We start from the raw sequence: 27,714 nt of genomic DNA, 5'->3' as shown, positions 1-27,714 counted from the left end.
GCTGCGTTACCATGGCGCCTCGACTGGACGCAGGACGCCGCCCGTCTCCCGGGCAACCGGAGAGGCGCAAACGGGACCCAAGAGGAGGCGGTAACGGCCGCCGCAGCGATGGTGTCCAACCCTGTGCACGGCCTGCCATTACTCCCGGGCTCCTCCTTTAAGGAGTCCACGGTGAGGACGGGGCCCGACCCGCCGACCCGCCCGCCGCTCCTGGCCAGAGCCGCGCCCTCCCCAGGCCTCCTCCCCCGCCTCCCCGTCCTCCCCGGGCCTCCTCCCCCGCCTCCCCGTCCTCCCTGGGCCTCCTCCCCCGCCTCCCCCGTCCTCCCTGGGCCTCCTCCCCCGCCTCCTCCGTCCTCCCTGGGCCTCCTTCCCCGTCCTCCACCGTCCTCCCTGGCCCTCCTCCCCCACCAACTCCGTCCTCCCCGGACCTCCTTCCCCGTCCTACCCTGGGCCTCCTCCCCCGTCCTCCTCCGTCCTCCCCGGACCTCCTCCCCCGTCCTCCCCGGGCTTCCTCCCCCGCCTCCTCCATCCTCCCTGGGCCGCCTCCCCATCCTACCCCGTTTTCCTCCCGGCCGACTTCGTCCTTCCTCCCTCAGGCTCCCCGTGCTGCTCATCCTCCTCCTCCTCGGTCCCCAGGGTCTGGGTCCCTCGGCCTAGGCAGCCCCGCCGTCGTCGTCCTGTTCCTGCCCCCGGTACCAGGCCTATCCCGGGCCCCACGACTCCGCTCTGTGCAGTCCCAGGCCTGGTGGCCTGGTGTCCAGCCCCGTGCCCCCTCCGCAGGGCCTCTGTTCATGTGCAGTGTCTGTGTCGCTGTCCTCTGCCTTCCTCTCCCCCCTGGCTGGTGCAGTGCCCCCTCCACAGGGCCTCTGTTCATGTGCAGTGTCTGTGTCGCTGTCCTCTGCCTTCCTCTCGCCTCCTGGCTGGTGCACTGCCCCCTCCGCAGGGCCTCTGTTCATGTGCAGTGTCTGTGTCGCTGTCCTCTGCCTTCCTCTCCCTCCTGGCTGGTGCAGTGCCCCCTCTGCAGGGCCTCTGTTCATGTGCAGTGTCTGTGTGCTCTCCTCTGCCTTCCTCTCGCCTCCTGGCTGGTGCAGTGCCCCCTCCGCAGGGCCTCTGTTTCATGTGCAGTGTCTGTGTCGCTCTCCTCTGCCTTCCTCTCCCTCCTGGCTGGTGCAGTGCCCCCTCTGCAGGGCCTCTGTTTCATGTGCAGTGTCTGTGTCGCTGTCCTCTGCCTTCCTCTCTCCTCCTGGCTGGTGCAGTGCCCCCTCCGCAGGGCCTCTGTTTCATGTGCAGTGTCTGTGTCGCTGTCCTCTGCCTTCCTCTCCCTCCTGGCTGGTGCAGTGCCCCCTCTGCAGGGCCTCTGTTTCATGTGCAGTGTCTGTGTCCCTGTCCTCTGCCTTCCTCTCCCTCCTGGCTGGTGCAGTGCCCCCTCCGCAGGGCCTCTGTTTCATGTGCAGTGTCTGTGTCGCTGTCCTCTGCCTTCCTCTCGCCTCCTGGCTGGTGCAGTGCCCCCTCTGCAGGGCCTCTGTTCATGTGCAGTGTCTGTGTGCTCTCCTCTGCCTTCCTCTCCCTCCTGGCTGGTGCAGTGCCCCCTCTGCAGGGCCTCTGTTCATGTGCAGTGTCTGTGTGCTCTCCTCTGCCTTCCTCTCTCCTCCTGGCTGGTGCAGTGCCCCCTCTGCAGGGCCTCTGTTTCATGTGCAGTGTCTGTGTCGCTGTCCTCTGCCTTCCTCTCTCCTCCTGGCTGGTGCAGTGCCCCCTCTGCAGGGCCTCTGTTTCATGTGCAGTGTCTGTGTCGCTGTCCTCTGCCTTCCTCTCTCCTCCTGGCTGGTGCAGTGCCCCCTCCGCAGGGCCTCTGTTCATGTGCAGTGTCTGTGTCACTGTCCTCTGCCTTCCTCTCCCTCCTGGCTGGTGCAGTGCCCCCTCTGCAGGGCCTCTGTTTCATGTGCAGTGTCTGTGTGCTGTCCTCTGCCTTCCTCTCCCTCCTGGCTGGTGCACTGCCCCCTCCGCAGGGCCTCTGTTCATGTGCAGTGTCTGTGTCGCTGTCCTCTGCCTTCCTCTCCCTCCTGGCTGGTGCACTGCCCCCTCCGCAGGGCCTCTGTTTCATGTGCAGTGTCTGTGTCGCTGTCCTCTGCCTTCCTCTCTCCTCCTGGCTGGTGCAGTGCCCCCTCTGCAGGGCCTCTGTTTCATGTGCAGTGTCTGTGTCGCTGTCCTCTGCCTTCCTCTCTCCTCCTGGCTGGTGCAGTGCCCCCTCCGCAGGGCCTCTGTTCATGTGCAGTGTCTGTGTCGCTGTCCTCTGCCTTCCTCTCCCTCCTGGCTGGTGCAGTGCCCCCTCTGCAGGGCCTCTGTTTCATGTGCAGTGTCTGTGTGCTGTCCTCTGCCTTCCTCTCCCTCCTGGCTGGTGCAGTGCCCCCTCTGCAGGGCCTCTGTTCATGTGCAGTGTCTGTGTCGCTGTCCTCTGCCTTCCTCTCCCTCCTGGCTGGTGCACTGCCCCCTCCGCAGGGCCTCTGTTTCATGTGCAGTGTCTGTGTCGCTGTCCTCTGCCTTCCTCTCTCCTCCTGGCTGGTGCAGTGCCCCCTCCACAGGGCCTCTGTTTCATGTGCAGTGTCTGTGTCGCTGTCCTCTGCCTTCCTCTCCTCTCCTGGCTGGTGCAGTGCCCCCTCTGCAGGGCCTCTGTTTCATGTGCAGTGTCTGTGTCGCTGTCCTCTGCCTTCCTCTCTCCTCCTGGCTGGTGCAGTGCCCCCTCCGCAGGGCCTCTGTTCATGTGCAGTGTCTGTGTCGCTGTCCTCTGCCTTCTTCTCCCTCCTGGCTGTTGCAGTGCCCCCTCCGCAGGGCCTCTGTTCATGTGCAGTGTCTGTGTGCTCTCCTCTGCCTTCCTCTCCCTCCTGGCTGGTGCAGTGCCCCCTCTGCAGGGCCTCTGTTTCATGTGCAGTGTCTGTGTCGCTGTCCTCTGCCTTCCTCTCTCCTCCTGGCTGTTGCAGTGCCCCCTCCACAGGGCCTCTGTTCATGTGCAGTGTCTGTGTGCTCTCCTCTGCCTTCCTCTCCCTCCTGGCTGGTGCAGTGCCCCCTCTGCAGGGCCTCTGTTTCATGTGCAGTGTCTGTGTCGCTGTCCTCTGCCTTCCTCTCTCCTCCTGGCTGGTGCAGTGCCCCCTCCGCAGGGCCTCTGTTTCATGTGCAGTGTCTGTGTCGCTGTCCTCTGCCTTCCTCTCGCCTCCTGGCTGGTGCAGTGCCCCCTCTGCAGGGCCTCTGTTCATGTGCAGTGTCTGTGTCGCTGTCCTCTGCCTTCCTCTCCCTCCTGGCTGGTGCAGTACCCCCTCTGCAGGGCCTCTGTTTCATGTGCAGTGTCTGTGTCGCTCTCCTCTGCCTTCCTCTCCCTCCTGGTTGGTGCAGTGCCCCCTCTGCAGGGCCTCTCGTCATGTGCAGTGTCTGTGTCGCTGTCCTCTGCCTTCCTCTCCCTCCTGGCTGGTGCAGTGCCCCCTCTGCAGGGCCTCTGTTCATGTGCAGTGTCTGTGTCGCTGTCCTCTGCCTTCCTCTCCCCTCCTGGCTGGTGCAGTGGCCCCTCCGCAGGGCCTCTGTTCATGTGCAGTGTCTGTGTCGCTGTCCTCTGCCTTCCTCTCCCTCCTGGCTGGTGCAGTGCCCCCTCCGCAGGGCCTCTGTTCATGTGCAGTGTCTGTGTCGCTGTCCTCTGCCTTCCTCTCCCTCCTGGCTGGTGCAGTGCCCCCTCCGCAGGGCCTCTGTTTCATGTGCAGTGTCTGTGTCGCTGTCCTCTGCCTTCCTCTCGCCTCCTGGCTGGTGCAGTGCCCCTTTGCAGGGCCTCTGTTTCATGTGCAGTGTCTGTGTCGCTGTCCTCTGCCTTCCTCTCCCTCCTGGCTGGTGCAGTGCCCCCTCTGCAGGGCCTCTGTTCATGTGCAGTGTCTGTGTCGCTGTCCTCTGCCTTCCTCTCCCTCCTGGCTGGTGCACTGCCCCCTCCGCAGGGCCTCTGTTCATGTGCAGTGTCTGTGTCGCTGTCCTCTGCCTTCCTCTCCCTCCTGGCTGGTGCACTGCCCCCTCCGCAGGGCCTCTGTTCATGTGCAGTGTCTGTGTCGCTGTCCTCTGCCTTCCTCTCGCCTCCTGGCTGGTGCAGTGCCCCCTCCGCAGGGCCTCTGTTCATGTGCAGTGTCTGTGTCGCTGTCCTCTGCCTTCCTCTCTCCTCCTGGCTGGTGCAGTGCCCCCTCTGCAGGGCCTCTGTTTCATGTGCAGTGTCTGTGTCGCTGTCCTCTGCCTTCCTCTCCCTCCTGGCTGGTGCAGTGCCCCCTCCGCAGGGCCTCTGTTTCATGTGCAGTGTTTGTGTCCCTGTCTTCTGCCTTCCTCTCCCTCCTGGCTGGTGCAGTGGCCCCTCCGCAGGGCCTCTGTTCATGTGCAGTGTCTGTGTGCTCTCCTCTGCCTTCCTCTCCCTCCTGGCTGGTGCAGTGCCCCCTCCGCAGGGCCTCTGTTCATGTGCAGTGTCTGTGTCGCTGTCCTCTGCCTTCCTCTCTCCTCCTGGCTGGTGCAGTGCCCCCTCTGCAGGGCCTCTGTTCATGTGCAGTGTCTGTGTGCTCTCCTCTGCCTTCCTCTCCCTCCTGGCTGGAGCAGTGCCCCCTCTGCAGGGCCTCTGTTTTATGCAGTGTCTGTGTCGCTGTCCTCTGCCTTCCTCTCGCCTCCTGGCTGTTGCAGTGCCCCCTCCGCAGGGCCTCTGTTCATGTGCAGTGTCTGTGTGCTCTCCTCTGCCTTCCTCTCCCTCCTGGCTGGTGCAGTGCCCCCTCTGCAGGGCCTCTGTTCATGTGCAGTGTCTGTGTGCTCTCCTCTGCCTTCCTCTCTCCTCCTGGCTGGTGCAGTGCCCCCTCTGCAGGGCCTCTGTTTCATGTGCAGTGTCTGTGTGCTCTCCTCTGCCTTCCTCTCTCCTCCTGGCTGGTGCAGTGCCCCCTCTGCAGGGCCTCTGTTTCATGTGCAGTGTCTGTGTCGCTGTCCTCTGCCTTCCTCTCTCCTCCTGGCTGGTGCAGTGCCCCCTCTGCAGGGCCTCTGTTTCATGTGCAGTGTCTGTGTCGCTGTCCTCTGCCTTCCTCTCTCCTCCTGGCTGGTGCAGTGCCCCCTCCGCAGGGCCTCTGTTTCATGTGCAGTGTCTGTGTCGCTGTCCTCTGCCTTCCTCTCCCTCCTGGCTGGTGCAGTGCCCCCTCTGCAGGGCCTCTGTTTCATGTGCAGTGTCTGTGTCCCTGTCCTCTGCCTTCCTCTCCCTCCTGGCTGGTGCAGTGCCCCCTCCGCAGGGCCTCTGTTTCATGTGCAGTGTCTGTGTCGCTGTCCTCTGCCTTCCTCTCGCCTCCTGGCTGGTGCAGTGCCCCCTCTGCAGGGCCTCTGTTCATGTGCAGTGTCTGTGTGCTCTCCTCTGCCTTCCTCTCCCTCCTGGCTGGTGCAGTGCCCCCTCTGCAGGGCCTCTGTTCATGTGCAGTGTCTGTGTGCTCTCCTCTGCCTTCCTCTCTCCTCCTGGCTGGTGCAGTGCCCCCTCCGCAGGGCCTCTGTTTCATGTGCAGTGTCTGTGTCGCTGTCCTCTGCCTTCCTCTCGCCTCCTGGCTGGTGCAGTGCCCCCTCTGCAGGGCCTCTGTTCATGTGCAGTGTCTGTGTGCTCTCCTCTGCCTTCCTCTCCCTCCTGGCTGGTGCAGTGCCCCCTCTGCAGGGCCTCTGTTCATGTGCAGTGTCTGTGTGCTCTCCTCTGCCTTCCTCTCTCCTCCTGGCTGGTGCAGTGCCCCCTCTGCAGGGCCTCTGTTCATGTGCAGTGTCTGTGTGCTCTCCTCTGCCTTCCTCTCCCTCCTGGCTGGTGCAGTGCCCCCTCTGCAGGGCCTCTGTTCATGTGCAGTGTCTGTGTGCTCTCCTCTGCCTTCCTCTCTCCTCCTGGCTGGTGCAGTGCCCCCTCTGCAGGGCCTCTGTTCATGTGCAGTGTCTGTGTCGCTGTCCTCTGCCTTCCTCTCTCCTCCTGGCTGGTGCAGTGCCCCCTCTGCAGGGCCTCTGTTTCATGTGCAGTGTCTGTGTCCCTGTCCTCTGCCTTCCTCTCCCTCCTGGCTGGTGCAGTGCCCCCTCTGCAGGGCCTCTGTTCATGTGCAGTGTCTGTGTGCTGTCCTCTGCCTTCCTCTCCCTCCTGGCTGGTGCACTGCCCCCTCCGCAGGGCCTCTGTTTCATGTGCAGTGTCTGTGTCGCTGTCCTCTGCCTTCCTCTCGCCTCCTGGCTGGTGCAGTGCCCCCTCTGCAGGGCCTCTGTTCATGTGCAGTGTCTGTGTCGCTGTCCTCTGTCTTCCTCTCCCTCCTGGCTGGTGCAGTGCCCCCTCTGCAGGGCCTCTGTTTCATGTGCAGTGTCTGTGTCGCTCTCCTCTGCCTTCCTCTCCCTCCTGGTTGGTGCAGTGCCCCCTCTGCAGGGCCTCTCGTCATGTGCAGTGTCTGTGTCGCTGTCCTCTGCCTTCCTCTCCCTCCTGGCTGGTGCAGTGCCCCCTCTGCAGGGCCTCTGTTCATGTGCAGTGTCTGTGTCGCTGTCCTCTGCCTTCCTCTCCCTCCTGGCTGGTGCAGTGCCCCCTCTGTAGGGCCTCTGTTTCATGTGCAGTGTCTGTGTCGCTGTCCTCTGCCTTCCTCTCTCCTCCTGGCTGGTGCAGTGCCCCCTCTGCAGGGCCTCTGTTTCATGTGCAGTGTCTGTGTCGCTGTCCTCTGCCTTCCTCTCTCCTCCTGGCTGGTGCAGTGCCCCCTCTGCAGGGCCTCTGTTCATGTGCAGTGTCTGTGTCGCTGTCCTCTGCCTTCCTCTCCCTCCTGGCTGGTGCAGTGCCCCCTCTGCAGGGCCTCTTGTTTCATGTGCAGTGTCTGTGTCGCTGTCCTCTGCCTTCCTCTCCTCTCCTGGCTGGTGCAGTGCCCCCCTGCAGGGCCTCTGTTTCATGTGCAGTGTCTGTGTCGCTGTCCTCTGCCTTCCTCTCCCTCCTGGCTGGTGCAGTGCCCCGTCCACAGGGCCTCTGTTCATGTGCAGTGTCTGCGCTGTCCTCCGCCTTCCTCTCCTCTCCTGGCTGGTGCAGTGCCCCCCTGCAGGGCCTCTGTTTCATGTGCAGTGTCTGTGTCGCTGTCCTCTGCCTTCCTCTCCTCTCCTGGCTGGTGCAGTGCCCCCTCCGCAGGGCCTCTGTTTCATGTGCAGTGTCTGTGTCGCTGTCCTCTGCCTTCCTCTCCCCTCCTGGCTGGTGCAGTGCCCCCTCCACAGGGCCTGTGTTTCACGTGCAGTGTCTGCGCTGTCCTCTGCCTTCCCCTCCCCTCCTGGCTGGTGCAGTGCCCCCTCCGCAGGGCCTCTGTTCATGTGCAGTGTCTGTGTGCTCTCCTCTGCCTTCCTCTCTCCTCCTGGCTGGTGCAGTGCCCCCTCTGCAGGGCCTGTGTTTCATGTGCAGTGTCTGTGTCGCTCTCCTCTGCCTTCCTCTCCCTCCTGGCTGGTGCAGTGCCCCCTCTGCAGGGCCTCTGTGTCATGTGCAGTGTCTGTGTCGCTGTCCTCTGCCTTCCTCTCCCTCCTGGCTGGTGCAGTGCCCCCTCTGCAGGGCCTCTCGTCATGTGCAGTGTCTGTGTCGCTGTCCTCTGCCTTCCTCTCCCTCCTGGCTGGTGCAGTGCCCCCTCTGCAGGGCCTCTGTTCATGTGCAGTGTCTGTGTCGCTGTCCTCTGCCTTCCTCTCCCCTCCTGGCTGGTGCAGTGCCCCCTCCACAGGGCCTGTGTTTCATGTGCAGTGTCTGTGTCGTTCTCCTCTGCCTTCCTCTCCCCTCCTGGCTGGTGCAGTGCCCCTCTTGGCCTGAGCATCTTTGCACAGTGGTCTGGGGGCCCAGCCTTTAGGGCGGCTAGGATGACAGGAGGAAGCCACAGGGCCTGGCTCAGCTTCCTCCATCTCAAGTCTTCTCACTGGTGTGTTTCAGGTCACCCTGGAGAACGAGGCAGTGCTACCCATGAGAAGTCACCCATGAGAAGGCCACGCAGCCTAGTGTACGGTCTTCAGGCTTAGGGGCCCAAAGCAGTTCCTTTACGCTGGCTTATACGTCCCACAGCCCACAACTCTTTTCGCTAAAGAAGTTAGTTCTAGTGTGCCCTTTGTGTTCGTACAGGTCTGGAAGATTGCTAGGATTGCTAGCCTGGGCCCATGAAATGAAGAAGGCAATAAGTCAACTTTTTTTCCTCACTAAATATATTTTATGGTTAATTCTACATTATATATGTAGCTAGACATAATTGCTGCATACATAAAGTTTTAAAAATAACTCCACATCACAGAGGACACAAAAACACATTCACCTCTAATTCTCCCCTTATTTTTGCAGGGTGGGTTAGTCATGGGTTTGAACTCTGGGCCTGGGCACTGTCCCTGAGCTCTTCAGCTCAAGGTGACCGCCCTACCCCTTGAGCCACAGTGCCATTTCTAGTTTTCTGGTGGTTAATTGGAGATAAGTCTCTCGAACTTTGGTGCCCAGGCTGGCTTTGAACTATGATCCTCAGATCTCAGCCTCGTAAGTAGCTAAGGTTATAGGTGTGAGCCACCATGCCTGACTTCTCTTTTTATTTATTTTTTTAATTTGCTTTTTTTCTTTTTTCCTGCCCATCCTAGGGCTTGAACTCAGGGCCCAGGCACTGTCCTTGAGCTTTCTCAAGGCTAGTACTCTGCCACGTGAGCCACAGCACCACTTTTGGCTTTTTCTGTGTATGAGGTACCAAGGAATCGAACCCAGGGTTTCATGTAGGCTAGACAAGCACTCTACCACTAGGCCACACTCCCAGTCCCTTTAATTTGCTTTTTAACTCTTAGTTTAATCTTTACTTTCTTTCAACTACCAATAAAACTATACTCATCTTTAAAAAGCAACACAATTCAGAAATGTATATTACAAAGGGATATGGATCAAGACATATTGTATTCATATACTGCTTTGTTAAATGGCAACCCCTTTGTGCAACCACTTCACGATAGTAAGAGTATAGTTTTAAAAAGAAATGTATAATATAGAGGACATTCATCAACCTGACTCTCCTTTTGTACACATGATTTTTTGCATGCTTATAAATTGTACATTTCTTTTAGATTATTTCCAATGTTTTACTATCATAAATACAATTGACATGGGCAGCATTGCTCACAGTTTTAGGTTACATCCTTAAAAAATGGTCAAGGGCTGGGAATTTGGCCTAGTGATAGAGTGCTTGCCTAGCGTGTATGAAGAGCCGGGTTTGATGCCTCGGTTACCACATACATAGAAAAAGCCAGAAATGGTGCTGTGGCTCACGTGGTAGAGCTCTAGCTTTGAGAAAACCCAAAGACAGTGCTCAGGTCCTGAGTTCAAGCCCTGGGACTGGCCAAAAAAAATGGTCAAGGTAGAATTATTGGATTCACGACTGTAATATGTGCTATCTAGTCACTTTCCAAGGTTGTATGAATCTATCAGTGTCTGTAACCAGACGAACTTTTAATTTAGATAAAGTATAATTCACAGAATCAGACTTCCTAGGCCCCATGGTACATGGCCATCAGAGAAGATGAAAACCGTGGGGAAAAGTAGTTAATAATTAACAGCATAGATGCAACAATTTGGGCACAGTGGTTTAAGCCTATAATCTTAACTACTTGGAAGGTTAAAAATGGGAGATCTCTATCTAAGACCAACCAGGACAAAAAAAAATACCCATTTGTGAGATTCCATCATTCCCCATAGCTTGGCCATTGTGGTGTCTGCCTGTCATTGAGCTCTGTGAGGAAATGCAGACAGGAGGCTCACAGGCCAGGTCCGCCGGCGCTATCATAACCTATGCAAAAAGGGACTGGTGAAGTGACTCAAGTGGTCGAGCCTTTGCCTAGCCAGGATGAGGCCCTGGGTTCAAATTCTAGTATGATTTTAAACAGTCATCCATGAGATAGCATGGTAGACTGATTTCATGTGGCTTCTCCTACGTCTCCTCTCTTGCCTTGTCCAAATGTCTTTACAAACAGTCCCTTGACCTGAATCTTGCAGTGTTTCTAAAGTATTAAGTGATCATATTTTGGAAAGTTGTTTGTTTGACCTAAGGAAAATGTGAATGATGCTATTAATGTCATGCTTCTTTTCCTCAGAAAACAAACTTCCATCGCAGCCAGACACTGGGCTACAGGAATGGCTACGCAGTTATGAAACATCCAACAGTTGGGATAGGCGGGGACCCCCTGGAGTTCAACCAGGTGTCCCAGTCTGTACTGGACGAGTTGGCCAACAAGGCGCCAGTTCTAACTTACGGCCAGCCGAGGCGGCCCCCACCTCCAGATTTTATCCCTGCGCACGTGGCTTTTGACAAAAAGGTATGATCTGAAACCTTAGGGTGCTTCTTCCCTTCAGATAGCAGAGGAAGCCAGTTAATAGTAAAGCTCGAGATTTCTAGAGACCTCTGAGCAGAAAATTGTCCAAATGCCTCAACCCTTAGTCATACACAGCTGAACTTGGGCTGTCAAGAGGCCTTTTCTAGTCAGAAAGCTGATTACAGAAAAAATAATTCCCTCTAGGCGTCCCTGAAATAGTTTCTAAATACAGTTACAGAAAAATTGGGTGGATCCTAAATTCTTGGGTTCATACTGCCTGTGTTTGGCTCTGTATTTTCTGAGTTTTCAAAGTATTATGTTCTGAAATATTTCATACATTCTTCATCTCTGTGTAATACAGAATACCATCAATTGTCCATTTTCCCCAGGCTATCTCTACGAGTTAATCTTCATTTTCATTTTTATTTTTGCTTCTCTCTCCTGTTTCCTTTTCCTCTAATTCTTCATCTTTCATTTTCCCCTTTCTCTATTTCTCTCTACTTTCGCCCTCCCTTTCTCCCTTCCGCCCTCCCTTTCCTATCTCTCCCCTTTCCTTTCTCTCTCCTTCCTTTCATCCCTTTTTCTTCCTTTCTTCCTTCTCTTTCTTTCTTCCTTCCCTTTCTTTTCCTTCCTTCCTTCCTTTCTTTCTCTCTGTCTCTCTCTGTCTCTGTCTCTCTCTCTCTGTCTCTCTCTTTCTTTCTTTCTTTCTTTCTTTCTTTCTTTCTTTCTTTCTTTCTTTCTTTCTTTCTTTCTTTCTTTCTGCCTGTCACTGAACTACATCTGCAGGCCTGTAAGATGTTTTTAGAGAGACATTTTATGTTGACAAGACACATTATTTGTGGCTGCCCCCACCAGCCCAACCCTACCGCTTGAACTCTGGGCCTGGGCACTGTCTCCGAGCAAAAGTTGCTAAAGGCTAGCCCTCTACCACTTGAGCCAAGCACCATGCCCAGCTTTTCCTGTGACTTAATTGTAGATAAAAGTCTCCCAGGCTGGCTTCAAACCACAGGCATGAGCCACTGGTGACTGGCTGTCTATGCCTATTTCTCCTGTACCCTTCCACCTTATAAGCATGAAATTGCTTTTTATGTCCATCTCTTGACATTTTTACATACTTCTTTGTTTTTCCTTATCAATGAATCTTTGTATTAAGATGTCATCCTACCCCTTGTCATGCTTCAAGATCATTGGTGATACTTGGAGAAATTCTGGTCTTGTAGATTCACATTTCCAGATGTTTTTTCTGTGTACCTGTGTCTTAGAAGTACAGTGATCAAACATTTTAATTTAGCTGCCTGCATGTGTCTAGTGCTTCCCTTTCATTTCAGTTGACTTGGCACAGCTGCTGATGCTTTTCCGGGGACCAGAAGCTTTCTCTGCATGGCATGCCTATCTCAGAGCAGGGCCAGGGCATTCACATGCTGTCTGCCAGTCCCTGCTGGGGTGGTGGTTCAGCGATGCTCATTCAAGAGTGTGTTGTTACTCTTACTCATAAGGGGCTCTGCTTCTGAATTGACAGGCTGGAACTTTTGTTCTCATTTCAAAAACAAAAGTTATTGTGTAGTCCAAATTTTCACTCTCTTCAGAAGCTAGAAAAGTATTCCATCAAAGTGCTCTCATACACATGTGCACACACGTACACACACACACATACACAGAGCAGATAGTGTACTCTACACACACTGTATTTACAGAAGACATCAGCAGACTTCTCTGTAAGGGCTAAACAGTTTATGTGTTGAACATTACAACAGTTTGAGTCTACTTAGTTTGGCATAAAATACCTCAGACTTTGGAAGTAGAATGCTTAGCCTTCAGCACAGAGGCTCAAGGACAGCACCTAGGCTCAGAATTAAATCTCTAGGACCAGCAAAAAATAAATACATACATATATACGTGCACACATGCATACATGCAATACATACATACATACATAAAATACCTTAGTCTGAGTGATTTTGACAATAGACATTTATTTCTTTAATAGTCTGGAAGCTAGAAGCTCAGACTTTAACCAGAGATACAGCCAGTTGACTTGTCAGTTGTCCTGAGGTCTTTCTGTCTGGCAGAGCTCCCTTTATGCAATGCGCTCGTGTGGTCTTTACTCCTGTGTGTCCCCTTCAATAAGGCCACCAGTCCTGCTGGACTAGGGTCACACCCTTAAAACATCATTTAATCTGAATTGCTTCCTAAACACCCCACGTCCCAGTTACAGTCATTGTCATCACTAAGGCTTTGGCGTGTCTAGATTGAATACAGTCCCCTGTCACTACTACTTAGCTACACCTAGAGAGCCCGTGTTAAACATTTATACAACGACTGATAAGCAATAAAATTTGCACTCCGCTTTCATGCATTCACATAATTTCATTATGATCCCCGTAACTTATGAAACATCCTTTCCTCCCTGACTTTTTTCAACTGTTTAAAGATGTACAAAAAGCTTCTTAGCGTACAGGTCATATACAAATAGATAGCAGAATCGATTTGCCCTGGGGTTTTGGTCTCAAATGAGAGGATGTGGAGAACTGGAACCTCCTGCATGGTTCTCTTTTCAGGAGAGGAAGGCCTGACAGTTTTCAGATGACACTGACAACCTAATCTGACACTATTTCTCCTTCCCTTGTGTAATGCAGGTTCTGAAATTCGAGGCATATTTCCAAGAGGACGTCCCCATGTCAATGGAGGAGCATTATAGGATCCGCCAGGTGAAGATTTACTACTACCTAGAAGATGACAGCATGTCTGTCATGGAGCCTGTGGTGGAAAACTCGGGAATCCCTCAGGGCAAGCTGATCAAACGTCAGCGGCTTGCTAAGAATGACTTGGGGGACCACTACCACTGGAAAGACCTCAACCGGGGTGTCAACATCACGATTTATGGCAAGACCTTCCACCTTGTTGACTGCGACCTGTTCACACAGGTACAGCAAGCCCTGCGGGCACTGATGGGATCGGGGGGCAGTTCTGGGCTGCGGTGGGCTGCGGTTCCTCTGCAGGCCCACGGAGGGCGCTGACCAGAAGGCTGCCTCCTCTCACTCTGTGGGGCAGCATGGGGGAAGAAACGAGGTCCAGGCTGGCATCCAGCCAGTTCCCCTGATGGCAGTTCCAGCAGCCAGGAGAGAAGGGACCAGCCTTGGGTCATGAGATCGAGAGGTGTGGAAGACCACACAGTCCCAGGGCTTGGAGTGCCCGAGACTGGACAGTCCTGACGGTGGCCTGACGGTGCTCCTAGCCCAGCTGCCCAGGGGCCTGGCAGTCCCTCAGCCTACGCTGCGGAGGTCCACCGCTGGCATCTTTTCCAGTCTCAGGAAATGTCTCCTTTCTCCTCTTTCCTCAAGTTCAGGCTAGCTAAATGTCTCAGCCAATAATTCTATTACACTAAGCCTTCATTTCAAGGAAAAATTTTGTTGTTAGTCATAAACTCCAGCTGGGGAGTTTTAATAGTTTTAATTACGATAGCTGGTATTACAGGAATGAGCCACCATGCCTGGCCAGGCAAGAAAGGAAGCAAAGGTAGGGATATTGTAGTCTAAGGCCAGACCTCGTAAAACCCTATCTGAAAAACAGTCAAACCCAAGAGGGCTAAAGATAGGCCAAGTGGTGGAGTGCTTGCCTAGCAGGTCTACGGACCCTGAGTTACATTTACCTTAGTTCCAACAACAATAAAAAGGTGACTCTGAAAATAGTTTGTCATTAGCAAAATGAATTGGGAGATGCTATCAAATGTGGATACCTTCCTTGGATTTCCCAATGAGATCTGAGCACTTGGTGTATCCTTCCTCTTGTGCCAAACACGCTGATCTAAAATATTAGCCAGTGCACAGCAGATGTCTGTGGCTCGCAGCTGTAACCCTAGATGCTTAGGAGGCTGAGATCTGAGATTCGCAGCCCAAAGCCAGCCCAGGTAGCAAAGTCCCGTAAGATACATCTCCAGTTAACCACCAGAAAACCTGAAGTGGTGCTGTGACTCAAAGTGATAGAGCACTAGCCTTGAGCAAAATTGTGTAGGAACAGGACCTGAGCTCCAAGTTCAAGCCCCTGATGGAAAAATAAATAAATAAAATAAAATAGCCAGTGAACACGCTTTCTTTTCAGTTATATGGAAGAACATAAGCAAGTTTAGAAGTTAGGACTGGGACTTCAGCTTAACATTGTACAGCTTGCTTCCCTAGCAAATACGATCTACGTGCTGTTTGAAATTTGGCTACATCCCAGGATTGAAGCAAGCCTAGGAATTACCCTGTTCTTGGGTAACGAACTTAACTAACTTGATCTAAGTTCTTACTTGCACCTAGTTATTTCACTATCCAGTCTTTCAGCTAGTTTAACAGATCTAGTGGTGTTAGGTGTGTGTGTGTGTGTGTGTGTGTATGCATGCATGTCTGTGTGTCTGTGTCTGTGTCTGCGTCTGCGTCTGCGTCTGCGTCAGTGTCTCAGTCTTGGGGCTTGAACTCAGGGCCTGGGCATTGTCCCTGGTCTTTTTCACTCAAGGCTGGTGCTCTACCACTTGAGCCACAGCTCTTTTTCTGGCTTTTTGGTGGTTAATTGGAGACAAGAGTCTCATGGACTTTCCTGCCTGGACTGCCTTCCGACCCTGATCCTCAGCTCTCAGCCTTCCGTAAATCTATGGTTACAGGGGTAACCCACCAGTACACAGCAGATCTAGGAAGTCTATGAAATAGAAAGCTTAACATAATTATAAATGATCTGCCTTACTGAGTTGTGTTGACTTGAAGATACTATTTCCCTACATGAAGAAGCTGCAAACCAAAGGCTAATTTGAGCAATAAGGCTCGTCAAATGTATTTTTGTATCATCAGTCTGTACATACTAGAATAAGCTCTAAGATGAGGCACGCAGTCGTTCACCCTTGGTGGTAATTCCAGGGCATTTTGTGGGAATTTTTTGGTTTATGTTGGTTTTGGTGGTCATACTAGGAATTAAACTCATGGCTTTGTACTTTCTAGGTGTGTGCCCTATCACTTGAACGATAGCTCCAGCCTCCTTTTTTTTGCCAGTCCTGGGGCTTGAATTCAGGGTCGGGGTACTGTTTTGGGGCTTTCTCAAGGCTAGTGCTCTACCTCTTGAGCTACAGCACCACTTCCTGCCTTTTCTGTGTATGTGGTACCAAGGAATTGAACCCAGGGCTTTGTGCATACAAGTGCTCGCATAGCAGTACCCCCCCAGCCACTTTCATCCAGACAGAATCCTCTATGTGAGCCTGCCTATGTCATGGGGGGGTGGCAGGGACGTACCCCATGCCATCAGTCTGGGTTTCCTAGGACTGGAAGAGTCTCAGCCATGTTGGGCTGCATCTAGCCAGTCGTTGAGATGGAGTCTCACAAACCTTTATGCCTAATCTGGTCTCAAACCTGACCCACTGACCTCTGCCACCCACAGGGCAAGGATTACAAACTCAAGCCACCATGCCCGCTACAAGACCTGATTTTAACCGATAAGCTGGCATGTGGTGGCATGTGTTTGTCACGCCTGCTTCACAAGGTTTTCATAGGAAATTGCAGCCTGGCCCACTCTGGACAACACCAGAAGATCTTATTTGAAATATGAAGTAGAAAGGGTTGGGACATAGCTCAGGTGGTTGGGTGCTTGCCTTGCCAGGAGAAAGCCTAGAAAATCCAAATACCACCAATGTAAAAAGAAAAGAAGACCTTAAAAAGATGGATATTTATTTTGAAATATTTAGGAATTTCTGGAAAGTCAAGGAATCGAATTAAATCCACCAGAGAAGATGGCTCTGGATCCTTACACTGAACTCCGGAAACAGCCTCTGCGAAAGTATGTCACACCTTCTGACTTTGATCAGCTCAAACAGTTTCTAACCTTTGACAAACAGGTACGTGACCCAGGCTAGGTGACAGAGCTTACTTATGTCCAAAGGTGACGTGTATGTTTGCATAGGCCGCATCGGTGACTGCAACATGTCTTTAAATGTAATGATTTTGTCTTTAATAATTATGTTAACATAGATTCACAGAAACCCCACTGAAGTACTTTCTTATTCAGTGTTATGTAAATTTTGGCATACAGAATATTTGGAACTTTTCCAACTCTGACCCAGCCTTCCTAATTCTCCCTATTGCGAGCTGATATGTATACACAGATCTGCACTTTCTTTCTCTACTGGAGCATCAAAGAGTAGACAGAGAGGACCTTTAATACATTTGTGCCACTCTTTTCCCTAGAAATTTAACATCTTCTACTTCAAAAATTTTCGCCTTGGGGCCAGGAGTTTGACCTCCTGGTAGAGTGCTTGTCTAGCATGCACGAAGACCCGGATTCAATTCCTCTGTACCACATTTAGAAAAAGCTGGAAGTGGTGCTGTGGCTCAAATGGTAGAGCTCTAGCCTTGAGAAAACCCAAGGACAGTGCTCAGGCCCTGAGCTCAAGCCCCAGGACTGGCAAAGAAAAAATTTCACCTCATGCTGTAATGGCCATGAGGGATATTTTTATATCAATTACTACTACTTCATTTTTGAAGATTATGTTGTTACATATGAGCTATTATTCACCATGGATCACCATTCATACACTTGAACTACTTTGTAAGGACTCCATTGACCTTTGAATTCAGTTTCTGGTTTTTTTTTGTTTTTTTTTTTTGCCAGTCCTGGGCTTGAGCTCAGGGCCTGAGCACTGTCCTTGGACTTTCCCAAGACTAGAGCTCTACCACTTGGGCCTCAGCACCACTTCCGGCTTTTTTCTATGTATGTGGTACTGAGGAATCGAACCTGGGTCTTTGTGCATGCTAGGCAAGCACTTTAACCACTAGGCCAAACTCCCAACCCCTCAGTTTCTGTTTAAATACTAATGTTTTGGGTCCAAGTACGCTCTTTCTCACCACAGACCTGTTCTTCTGTGACTGCTGATATCTGGTCCATAATTTCAGATGTTTCCGTATCTTTGATAAACAGTTCCTCCCGTCTGAGATGGTGCCTGTCTTCCCAGCAAGCCTTTTTGTACGTGGCCGGGCTCCGGGGGTCTAGCTGAACCCTCTTCCCTTGGTTTTCACCAGGTCCTTCGCTTCTATGCAATTTGGGATGATAGCAACAGCATGTTTGGTGAGTGCCGCACCTACATCATCCACTACTATCTCATGGACGACACAGTGGAGATCCGGGAGGTGCACGAGCGGAACGACGGGAGAGACCCCTTCCCACTCCTGATGAACCGCCAGCACATGCCCAAGGTGCTGGTGAAAGACACAAGTACGTTCCCCCGCTCGCCCCGCCCCTTGTCCCTGTCCCTTTGCCCTTGGGAGTCCCTAGCTATGTTCCTAGGTGCTTTTCATACACCCTCCCTTCTCTATAACCTGCCTTGGATCAGGCACGTCTCTCAGACAAGCTGCTAGAGACGGGAATGAGACGTAAGCGGCAGTAGGAGACTGACTTGACTTAAAAGAAAGTTAGAGTATGGCTTCAGTACTGATGCAATGTACTCGTCTACAGTTAGATTTTAAAATGTGCTTCCAGGGGCCAGGAGTTTGGCCTAGTGGTGGAGTACTTGCTTAGCATGCATGAAGACCTGAGTTCAATACCTGGGTCCCACATACACAGAAAAAGCCAGAAGTGGTGCTATGGCTCAAGTGGTAGAGCTCTAGCCTTGAGAAAGCCCAAGGACAGTGTTCGGACCCTGAGTTCAAGCCCCAGGACTGGCAAAAAAACAAAAAACAAAAAAGAAATGTGCTTCCAAACAAGTTTGTTTTTATTTAAAGGTGTAGCCTAGCATTTTCTTGTATGATATCCTGACTTTGTTTCTTACCTCCTCTGTCTACTGAGTAGGTAGTTTCTATGCAGCCTAACTTTTGGAGGGAACAAGATAATAAAAGACTAGATACTGAGCATAAAGTTTGTCTACAGTAGATGCTGTAACCAAGTTTGACTGTACTGAAGACTAAATCCAGCCAACTCACACGTGCTACTTGCCACGCTTGATTTTTTTCATAATGTAGTGTTATTGTGGGCAAGGAGTTGGAGGTTTTTGTTACTGTCCGAGTAGATAAAGTGGTAAAAGTACACCTTGATTAACATGCAGAAGCTAGAAACAGTAAACAAGATGTACACAAAGCAATTCTTAGAAACACAGGTCTATGTATACAGAAAAATAAACAAGATAGCACAGTAACATTTACATAATGTGAAAGTAGCAAGCCCTTGGCAAGACTAAGAAAGAAGATTCAAATAAGATCAGAAAAGAAAAGGGAGATGTTACATATATATATATTATATATATATTATATATATATATATATATATATATATATATTTGCCAGTCTTGGAGCTTGAATTCAGGGCCCAGGCACTCTCCCCGAGCTTCTTTTGCTCAAGCCTAGCACTCTACCACTTGAGCCACAGCACCATTTCTGTTTTTTTCTGCTACATGGTACTGAGGAATCAAACCCAGGGCTCCATGCATGCTAAGGCAAGCACTCTGTCACTCAGCCACATTCCCAGCCCAAGGGAGACATGATAACGCCCATCACAGAGATATAAAGGACTATTGGTCATAGCATCAAACAGCTCAATGTCAGAAATTGGATAACTTAGAAGTGCACCAATGTCCTGCAAACTAATAATAAGCATCAAGTTTGAATCAGTAATAACAGTAATAAAGTCTTCTATTGAAAAAAAATCCATAACTATCCCCCCTCACTGCTGCATTTTACCAGACTTTTATAACTAGGCCACACTGGTGGTCCATTCCTATAACCCCAGATACTTGGGAGGTAGAGCTCGAGACAGGCGCACCTGCACAAAATGCAGTAAGGCTTTGTCTTACCAACAAGCTGAGCATGATCACAGCACACATCTTGGGCTCCAGCTGATTTGGTGTAAAGGTCAGATGATTGAGATCTGAGACGGGCCTGGATGAAGAAAACCTGAAAAACACACTAAAAACAAAAGGATCTGGAGGCACAGCTCAAATGGTAGAGTGTTTGCCTCACAAGTTCAGCCCTCAGTACCACCAAGTGAATAGAAAGAACATCAATTCTTGTTATTAAAAAACAGAGAGGAAGGAATTCTTCAACATATTCTATTACACTATCATTACCCTTTCCCAGTACCAAGACAAACAACACCAAAAAAATGAAAACCACAGGCCAATACCCTGGACAAACATAGATGTAAAAATTCTCAGGCCAGGAGCGTGGCCTATTGTAGAGTGCTTGCCTAACATGCCCAAAGCCCTGGGTTCAATTCCATGGGACCACATACACAGAAAAAGCCAGAAGTGGTGCTGAGGCTCAAGTGGTAGAGTGCTAGCCTTGAGAAAGTTCAAGGACAGTGCCCAGGCCCTGAGTTCAAGCCCTGGGACTGACAAAAACAACAACAAAAATCTTCCCCCCCCCCAAAAAAAAATCAACCTAGTACCAATGGCTTATAGTGTTAACCTAGCAACTCAGGAGGCTGAGATCTAAGACTCTTGTTCTGAAGCCAGCTTGGGCAGAAAAGCCCCAGTGAGACTCTAATCTCCAAGTAATGACTCAAAAACTCTGAGCTCAAAGTGGTCCATGCCAGGGACAGTGCCCAGGCCCCGAGTCTACCTCACGATAGACCAAAAACCCAACTTCTCAAAACGGGCCCAGCACATTTCTAGTAACACACCGAAACCATCATTTACAAAGACAGGTAGATTCATCCAAGAAATACAAGAATGACGTAACACATAGAAATCAATAAATACGTAAATTCTACAGCTGCAGAATGAAGTAACGAATGAAATCCAGTACTCTCAAAGGCATGCTGTAAGATTCAACATCCCTTTATAAGGAAGGCACTAAACAAGGTACTTACAGCAAAGTTTATTTATAATGAGCCCATTATATAATGAGGTAACATTATCTCTTTAGAGATGTGATATAAGACTACTTTTCTTCAATGCAGTCTTGGAAAGTCTATTTCAGGAACTAGAAGGCTCTTGAATTAGAAAGAAGAAATCCAGTTGTCATTGCTTGCAGATGACATGATCTTATTGATAGGAAAACCCTCCACAACATTTAAAAAAATTAATAAATAATAATAAATGAGGCCCAGGAGCATGACTCCGGCAATAGAGCGCCTTCCTGCCACGCACACGACCCTATTTCAGTCTGTAGAACTGCCAAACGGACAGAAAATTCCTGATGAGTTCAGTGAAGTTGCAAAATGCAAGATAAATGTACAATGATCAGTTGCATTGCTGTACACTAATGGCTAATTATCTGATGGAGAAATCAAATACAAAAATTAAAAAACCTAGGAATAAGTTTAATCAAAGGAGAGATCTCTACAGTGAATATTATCAAGTATCAAAGGTGTAAAACACTGCCACATCCCTGTATTAGAGAATGAGTACCAACTTGCATGTTGGTAAAAAGTTCTGGTGCACGCTTGCACATGATAGAAAACAATTATGCACTGTGTACTTCACAAAGCTAGATCAAAGGATTTTAAATGTTTTGCCATAAATAATGTATGTTCAAGAGTTAGTTATGTTATCCTGATGTGATCATTACAGAACACATACATGTATTAAATACCACAGAGTACCCCATTAATATATGTAGATATATACTTTTTTCTGTTTGGATATATAATTTAAAAAAAACACAGAGATTGGGGATCAAGCCTTTATTCCCGCCATAGGAAACCTTAGTCTTTTTTTTTCTTTTTCTGTTTCTCCATCTTAGCAAAAGGTTAGAAGAGTACCAGGCTGCTTTGCACTTTCTGTGTTGCCGTCTTCTGGGTTCTGCCTCTGTGCGAGGCCCTCTTATTAGACAGTGTACGCAGAGGCAGCCACAGGAAGTCAACTTGACACATGCTGACCATTAGTTCTGAACTGGTTCTCATCAACACTGTGGTAAAACTGGACCTACTCTAGAAATGCAACTCATGCTCATGTCCACTCTCACACCTGGACGCTTGTCATCTCCTTTAACCATCCCTGCCCGGGCCTTCAGATGACGTCTGCTGTCCTAATGCCAGGGATTGCTCCTGAAGTGAAGCTATTAACTGTGCAGCTTTTCTCCATGAAGACAGGACCTTGTTGTGAGCCCAGGGTTACAGGATGGTGTGTGGTAGACATTAGTAACTGTTGGGTGAACGCTTCAGTAGATGGAAAATTGAAGCAAATAATTTGAATCCTCCCTAAACCTTAGGCTCTTATATGTCTTGTGGAAGGACATTTGTCTCCTTGTAATAATTGCTTTTAAGCATTAATTCTGCCAAGCTTAGTGACTCAAAGTCATGGTTCTAGCTGACTAGCAGAAGATTTTACAGAAACCAGCCGGCCCATTAGTTATGTGTCCTTTCACTTGGCCTTATATTCTTGTGGGTATGCCAGGCGGAAGCTGACCCTTGACCAGAGCAGAGAACTGCACTCCCCACGTTCTCAGGAGCACCGTGGTCTTGTGTGTCGGCTTTTTGCACTCACTCTGTCTCGTCTCCACCCGTCTCCATTAGAGAACTTCCCCCAGTGCGTGCTGGAGGTCTCTGATCAGGAGGTGCTGGAGTGGTACACTGCCAAAGACTTCATTGTTGGAAAGACTCTCACCATCCTTGGGAGAACTTTCTTCATCTACGACTGCGACCCATTCACTCGCCAGTACTACAAAGAGAAGTTTGGAATCATGGATTTACCGAGGATTGATGTGAGCAAGAAAGAACCACCCCCTGCGAAGCAGGTAACGGCGAGAGAAAAACGCTTTTAGGTAGAGATTGAAGAAGTCCTGTGTGAACACACAGTCAGTGGTGGTGAGCACAGTTGGACAGAATGGTCACAAAAGAGCAGACACCAATAGCCTGCCGCATGTGCAGAAACTTCTACCTGCCAACAACCAAAGACACAGAATGAAGTAATGAAGTTTCTATAATATTCAGTGATTTCCCATACCTGTAATCCTAGCTACTCAAAAGGTTGAGATCTCAGGATCGCAGTTCAGAGCCAGTCTGGGCACTAAAAGTCCAAGAGACTCTTATCTCCAATTAACCACTAGAAAACTGGAAGTGGCACTGTGGCTCAAGGGGTAGAGTGATAGCCTTGAGCTGAAGAGCTCAGGGACAGAGCCCAGGCCCAGAGTTCAAGCCCCATGACTGACAAAAAAAAAAAAGCAGGGTAGGGGGAACAGGGGGTGAGGATAATAAGCAGTGTTACTTTTCTGGTTATATGTGTGGGAATATTTCAAAAAATGTCTAGGTTTTTTTAAATAAGAAACCTCAAGTTACCTTTAATTTTAATGCAAACAAGCATCTGCTTTACCTCTTGCTTCCTGTGATTTGGTTTTGTTTTAGGAATTGCCTCCATATAATGGCTATGGACTGGTTGAAGATTCAGCTCAGAATTGCTTTGCTCTCATTCCAAAAGCTCCCAGAAAAGATATTATTAAAATGCTGATAAATGACAACAAGGTGCTCCGCTACCTGGCTTCCCTGGTGAGGCTCTGTTTCCTGTCATTTCCTGTCAGCATTCTCTTCTGGGTCATGGTGCACAGCTGCCATTCCTCAACCCTGGATGTGGCCCGCAGCCCTCAAACCAGTTAGGTGGCATTGAAGACGCACGCCGAGTCCCATCTCCCCTTTCAGCCTCTCCTAGGTCCCAAGCTTACTGAACAGTTATGAATTCTAAACAATATTCAGTTCATCTCTATGCTGTATGGATTTCCATGATGCTGAGGTTTCCTTTTGAGTAAAGACCATTTCTTACTAAATTTCAGCATTTTGTCCTGGTTACTTTTGAGAGAGGGTCTCTTTAAAAAAAAATTTTTTTTTTGGCCTGGGCTAGTCTCAACCCTAGTCTTCATGTTTAGCACAAACAGCATATATATATATATATATATATATATATATATATATATGTGAGATATATATGTGTGTGTGTGTGTGTGTGTGTGTGTGTGTGTGTGCCCTGTGATGCTGGCATGCCTCCACAACACAGCTTTTTTTCTGTTGAGCTTTTTTCTGCCTGAGCTGATTTTCTCCTGGGATGCTCTGGTCTCTGTGTTGTAACTGATTACAGGAGGTACCAGCAGGGCTCAGGCCTGTGCCCGTCACTCTGTGTGCACTCAGTACTGAATGCCTAACTCCAAACAGACAGCTCACCATCGAGGAGAATGTCAGGGCTTGCCTCGGGTTCACTGCTTGAGTGCTTTTTCCTGGCTTTGGTGATTGTGTGGTGGTGTCCCGTACTGAATTTCTGGGAAGCATGGTAAGCAGTGTGTGACTGTTCGTCCCACTCTAGCTTTCCTGTAAGTATAAACGGAATTTAAAATGCCTGTCTGTAGAGAGGGACAGGTTGTGCAGTGGGGCAGGACGGGGGACTGCTGCTGTGGTTTAGAAACCCTTGCCTCTTGTGAATCCGGCCTTAATGTGTTTCTGACCCTGCACAGTGTGGATAATAATTCATATTGTGAGGAGACAAAGTAGTGAGAATAGCCTCACCAAAGATGATGAAATATCACATCATGTCTGCATTCCACCAATGCCTTGAGTGCATCTTTAGAAAACTTAAGATAACAAAAACTCAGGACATAGTTTATACAAGCACTGTTTGATGAGTTATAAAAAATATTTTAAGGGGCCAGGAGTGTGGCCTAGTGGTCGAGTGCTTGCCTAACATGCACGAAGCCCTGGGTTTGATTCCTCAGTACCACATACCCAGAAAAGGCTGGAAGTGTCGCTGTGGCTCAAGTGGTGGAGCACCAACCTTGAGGAAAAAAAGTGTCCAAGGACAGTGCTCAGGCCCTGAGTTCAAACCCCGTGACTGGGGGGGAACAAAAAAGAAGTTCATTCTCCAAGGCCTGTGGGACCATTCACTGTGATTCACTTACAATTTTTCTTTTTTGTTGTTCGTGAGGCTTGAACTCTGGGCCTGGGTGCTGTCCCAGAGCTCTTCAGCTCTAGGCTGGTGTTCTACCCCTTCAGCCACAGCACCACTTCCTGTTTTCTGGAGGTTAATTGGAGATAAGATTCTCAGACTTTCATGCTGGGGCTGGCTTTGAACCCTGATCCTTAGATCTCAGCCTCCTGAGAGCTAAGATTACAGGCGTGAGCTACTACTGTACCCAGCTTAAATTTTATTTTTAAGTTGTATTTGCTTTTAAAAATCAAACCTCACCTAATCACCCTATAGTATGTAAAGACAAGTATGGCGTCACCTTAACAGTATCCAATAGCGGCCGGGAGAACGCAGCCCGCAGATGTGTTTTATGAGGACTGCATACGAACCAAGTATTTTTAAAGTCAGCAGACAGATCTCTATCTGACAGAACAGCAGACAACTGGAAGATGTAGTGTGCTGGCCTACATTCCCATGGGAAAGAATGTTTGCTGTGGATTTGAGCTGGGGTGACCTCGGGAAGAGGCCTGCTCCAGTGGCCCACCCTCAACCCCCAGTTCCCCATCCGTGCTGAGTTTGGGTCAGATAGACCGAGCTCGGCTTCCCGTCTGTCGTTTACTTGCGCCCTGGACAGCTCTGTGCAGTTTGGACTTTCACGCACTCTTTCCTTCACCCTTCTAGGAATCCCCCATTGCAGAAGACAAAGACCGCCGGTTCATCTTCTCTTACTTTCTAGCCACTGATACGATTAGCATCTTTGAGCCTCCCGTTAGAAATTCTGGTATCATCGGGGGAAAGTACCTCGGCCGGACCAGAGTTACCAAGCCACAGTCTTCACCGGACAACCCCACCTACTACAGCCCCAGTGACTTCTACATCGGGGCCGTCATCGACGGTAAGCTCGGCATCCATTCCCGCACCCGTGCCCCTCCCTCCTCAGTGAGGCTGAGTTGCTGCCATTGATTTGGCTGAGGCTGTTAGAGGCTGACACCAGGTTTCCTATGCGAGAAGAGCGCTGCGCCTGATCGCTGGTCTCCGTTTTGAACATTCGGTAGCTGTGGTCACAAATGGCATGGCTGTGATGTGTCACTGTAAGGCTGATGGGGCAGGAGGGACACATGGCGAAGCTAAGGGTGCCCCTGCCCTCTCCCCAGTGTTTGGGCACCGGTTCACCATCCTGGACACGGACGAGTACGTGCTGAAGTACATGGAGAGCAACGCCTCGCAGTTCTCCCCGGAGGCCCTGGCTTCCGTCCAGAGCCACCTTCAGAAGCAGGAGGCCCCCGCACCCGGCACGGAAAAGTAGGCTGGGCTGTCCTAGGGTCCTTTCCAGTTCTGAGACGGCAAGATATTTAGGGTCACACTGGATGACCACGCCGTGATCTCCAGGTCCCTCTCCGGGTGGGTGTTATTAGACACAGACTCAGGGTCCCAGGAGCCCAGCAGGCGGTGGCTGACTCTCAAGCAGTCACTGCCCTCCTGGAGTTCACTTGAGCCGCAGGCGGTGGCCAGGACACAAAGCAGCAAACAAGCCAGTCTGGGGGCAACCCTGCTGTGGCGGTGGAGCGCAGTGCAGTGTGAGGGTTTCCAGAGGGAGGCCGTGGGTGGCGAGGCCAGGCGCAGTGAAGGAGCAGCACGCTTGGGAGGGGAGAGACATCACCCCTCCCCGCTGGGGGGTTGAGGTAGAGCTAGCTGTTCATGAAGGGAGAAGGAGAGCGTAAATGCCCCAGGCTGCGGTAAACCAGCCAAGAGCGCTCCCATTGGCAAGAAGAGACGGGAGAGGGCAGACCTGGAAGGGAAGAAGAGAGACAGTGAAGATTTCCCTACAAGAATTCACAAGGCCCAGGTCCTGCTAGGCCCCCGGGAAGATGGTGGCTTTTGCTCCCATGAAACGGACATCTGCTGAGTTTCTGAGTAGAAAGCAGTGTGGCGAGGTCTGATTGCCTTTAAAAGGGCTTCCCTGGCTGGTGGGTTAAAAAGGGCCAGGAGGAGACTTCTGCAAGATGGCAAGCGATGGGGGAGCAGCCCGCTTTGCATGTCTGTTCCCACCAGACAGACAGGCCTTCTTCTCCACCACAGGCCAGCCAAAGAGGGCTCCAACGTGCACGAGATGGAGGCCCTGATAGAAACCCTCCGGAAGCAGCTGGAGGGCCGTGCGTGTAAAGAGGAGATCTGCGAGGCCTTCCACAGGCACGACACGCAGGGCTCGGGCTCCGTGGACAGAGAGCTGTTCTTCCGGATCTGTGAGTCCCTCGACATCCCCGTTGATGACTTCTTGATCAAGGAGGTCAGTGCGCAGCGGCCGAGGCCATCACCTTCCACACAGGGGCTCCTGCGTCCTCACTTGCTGCTCTCCTTGGCTCTGGCAATGCCAGTCGAGCAGGGCCTCCAGCGGGCTGGGCTGGGAGGCAGAGCGGCTGCCAAGGACAGACCCGGGTCAGTCGATGGCCGGAGGCCCATGAGCAGGGCATCTGACCCCTGCCTTCAGCCAGCTGCAAAGCGGGAGAAAGGTGCAAAGGGTTTTCTTGAGTGAGCTAACGAGGAGGGCCGTCCTTGACCTTCACCGTACACCGTGTTAACCAGGCCTCCCTAGAAGCTAGAGGAAAACCTCCCCATCTAGGCTCCCTGTTATGAGCATCAGGATCTGTAGACGTCTTCAGTGAGCAGCGAGGGCAGGTGAGGGCCTCAGACGGACTGCACGCCTCATGGCTTCCTCTCAGGCCTCTCCTCCTTCTGCAGAGCTCGGGAACAGGCGTGGGGTGGGAGGTGGGGGGGAGGGGGAGGGGAGCAGCCAGTGGGAAGTGAGACAGGACCAGGGGAAGCAGAGCAGATGTGTGTGCAGCCCAGTCTATAGCCATAGCTGACCATCATTACCAGCCACTGCTGGGCTCCGGGGACACGGGCGGCGACAGAACGAGGCTCTAGTAGGCTACGGTAATGAGCCTGTTCTTTAAGTCTTACTTTCCGGTGGACAACTCTTGTATTTGAGTATCAGGACAGTAATAGTGCTTAGAAAATGGCAGTGTTGGGGCTTAGAGTGTGGCCTAGTGGTAGAGTAGAGTGCTTGCCTAGCATGTACAAAGACCCAGGTTCGATTCCTGGGTACCACATACATAGAAAAGCTGTAAGTGCTTTACTAACTCAAGTGGACAGTGCTCAGGCCCTGAGTTAGTCCTCAGGACTGGTAAAAAGTAAAGAAAAGAAAAAGGCAATGTCCCCAAAAGGTGGATGCTGTCCTAGAATCTTGGGCAGACCACTTACTCTGCTCTGCTTTGGTTCCGTTAGGGGAAGGGGGAGTTTTGACACCCAGGACTCTCGGTATGTGGTGTGCGAAGGTGGAGGCCACAGGATGGTCTGGTTCTCGTTCCTTCCCACAGTTAATCACGATGTGTTCTCACGGAGATGACAAGATTGACTACTCCAACTTCATTCGCATTTTCTGACTGAAGGGCTGCTGCAAGAATGCCACACAGAATCCCATGTTGACCGCGCACTTGAAGTGTACACCCTGGATTCTTACAGAGGCTTTACAGAGCTCGGGTTATACATAAGTGTGTCTTTTG

At 50.9% G+C, this 27,714-nt stretch overlaps 1 protein-coding gene across 2 annotated transcripts; it reads left to right on the top strand.

Annotated features, from left to right (window-relative positions):
• Positions 1-27,714, top strand: Efhc1 (EF-hand domain containing 1). Of its 2 annotated transcripts, none has more exons than XM_090355498.1 (11): positions 1-171; positions 10,099-10,320; positions 12,954-13,241; positions 16,025-16,174; positions 17,355-17,547; positions 21,781-22,001; positions 22,609-22,749; positions 24,833-25,046; positions 25,306-25,453; positions 26,231-26,438; positions 27,529-27,714. In XM_090355498.1, the coding sequence occupies exons 1-11, from the start codon at positions 109-111 to the stop codon at positions 27,592-27,594; spliced, it is 1,914 nt and encodes a 637-aa protein (XP_090211624.1). In that variant the 5' UTR covers positions 1-108; the 3' UTR covers positions 27,595-27,714. The 2 variants fall into 2 exon arrangements, with proteins under 2 accessions (XP_090211624.1, XP_090211623.1); XM_090355497.1 differs by lacking the exon at positions 27,529-27,714 and adding an exon at positions 27,437-27,522 and having other exon boundaries at positions 20-171.

The sequence above is a fragment of the Megascapheus bottae genome, chromosome 22, assembly GCF_031878675.1.
Source record: "Megascapheus bottae isolate mThoBot1 chromosome 22, mThoBot2.hap1, whole genome shotgun sequence".
NCBI classification, from domain to species: domain Eukaryota; kingdom Metazoa; phylum Chordata; class Mammalia; order Rodentia; family Geomyidae; genus Megascapheus; species Megascapheus bottae.
This window is presented reverse-complemented; position numbering and strand designations above follow the sequence as displayed.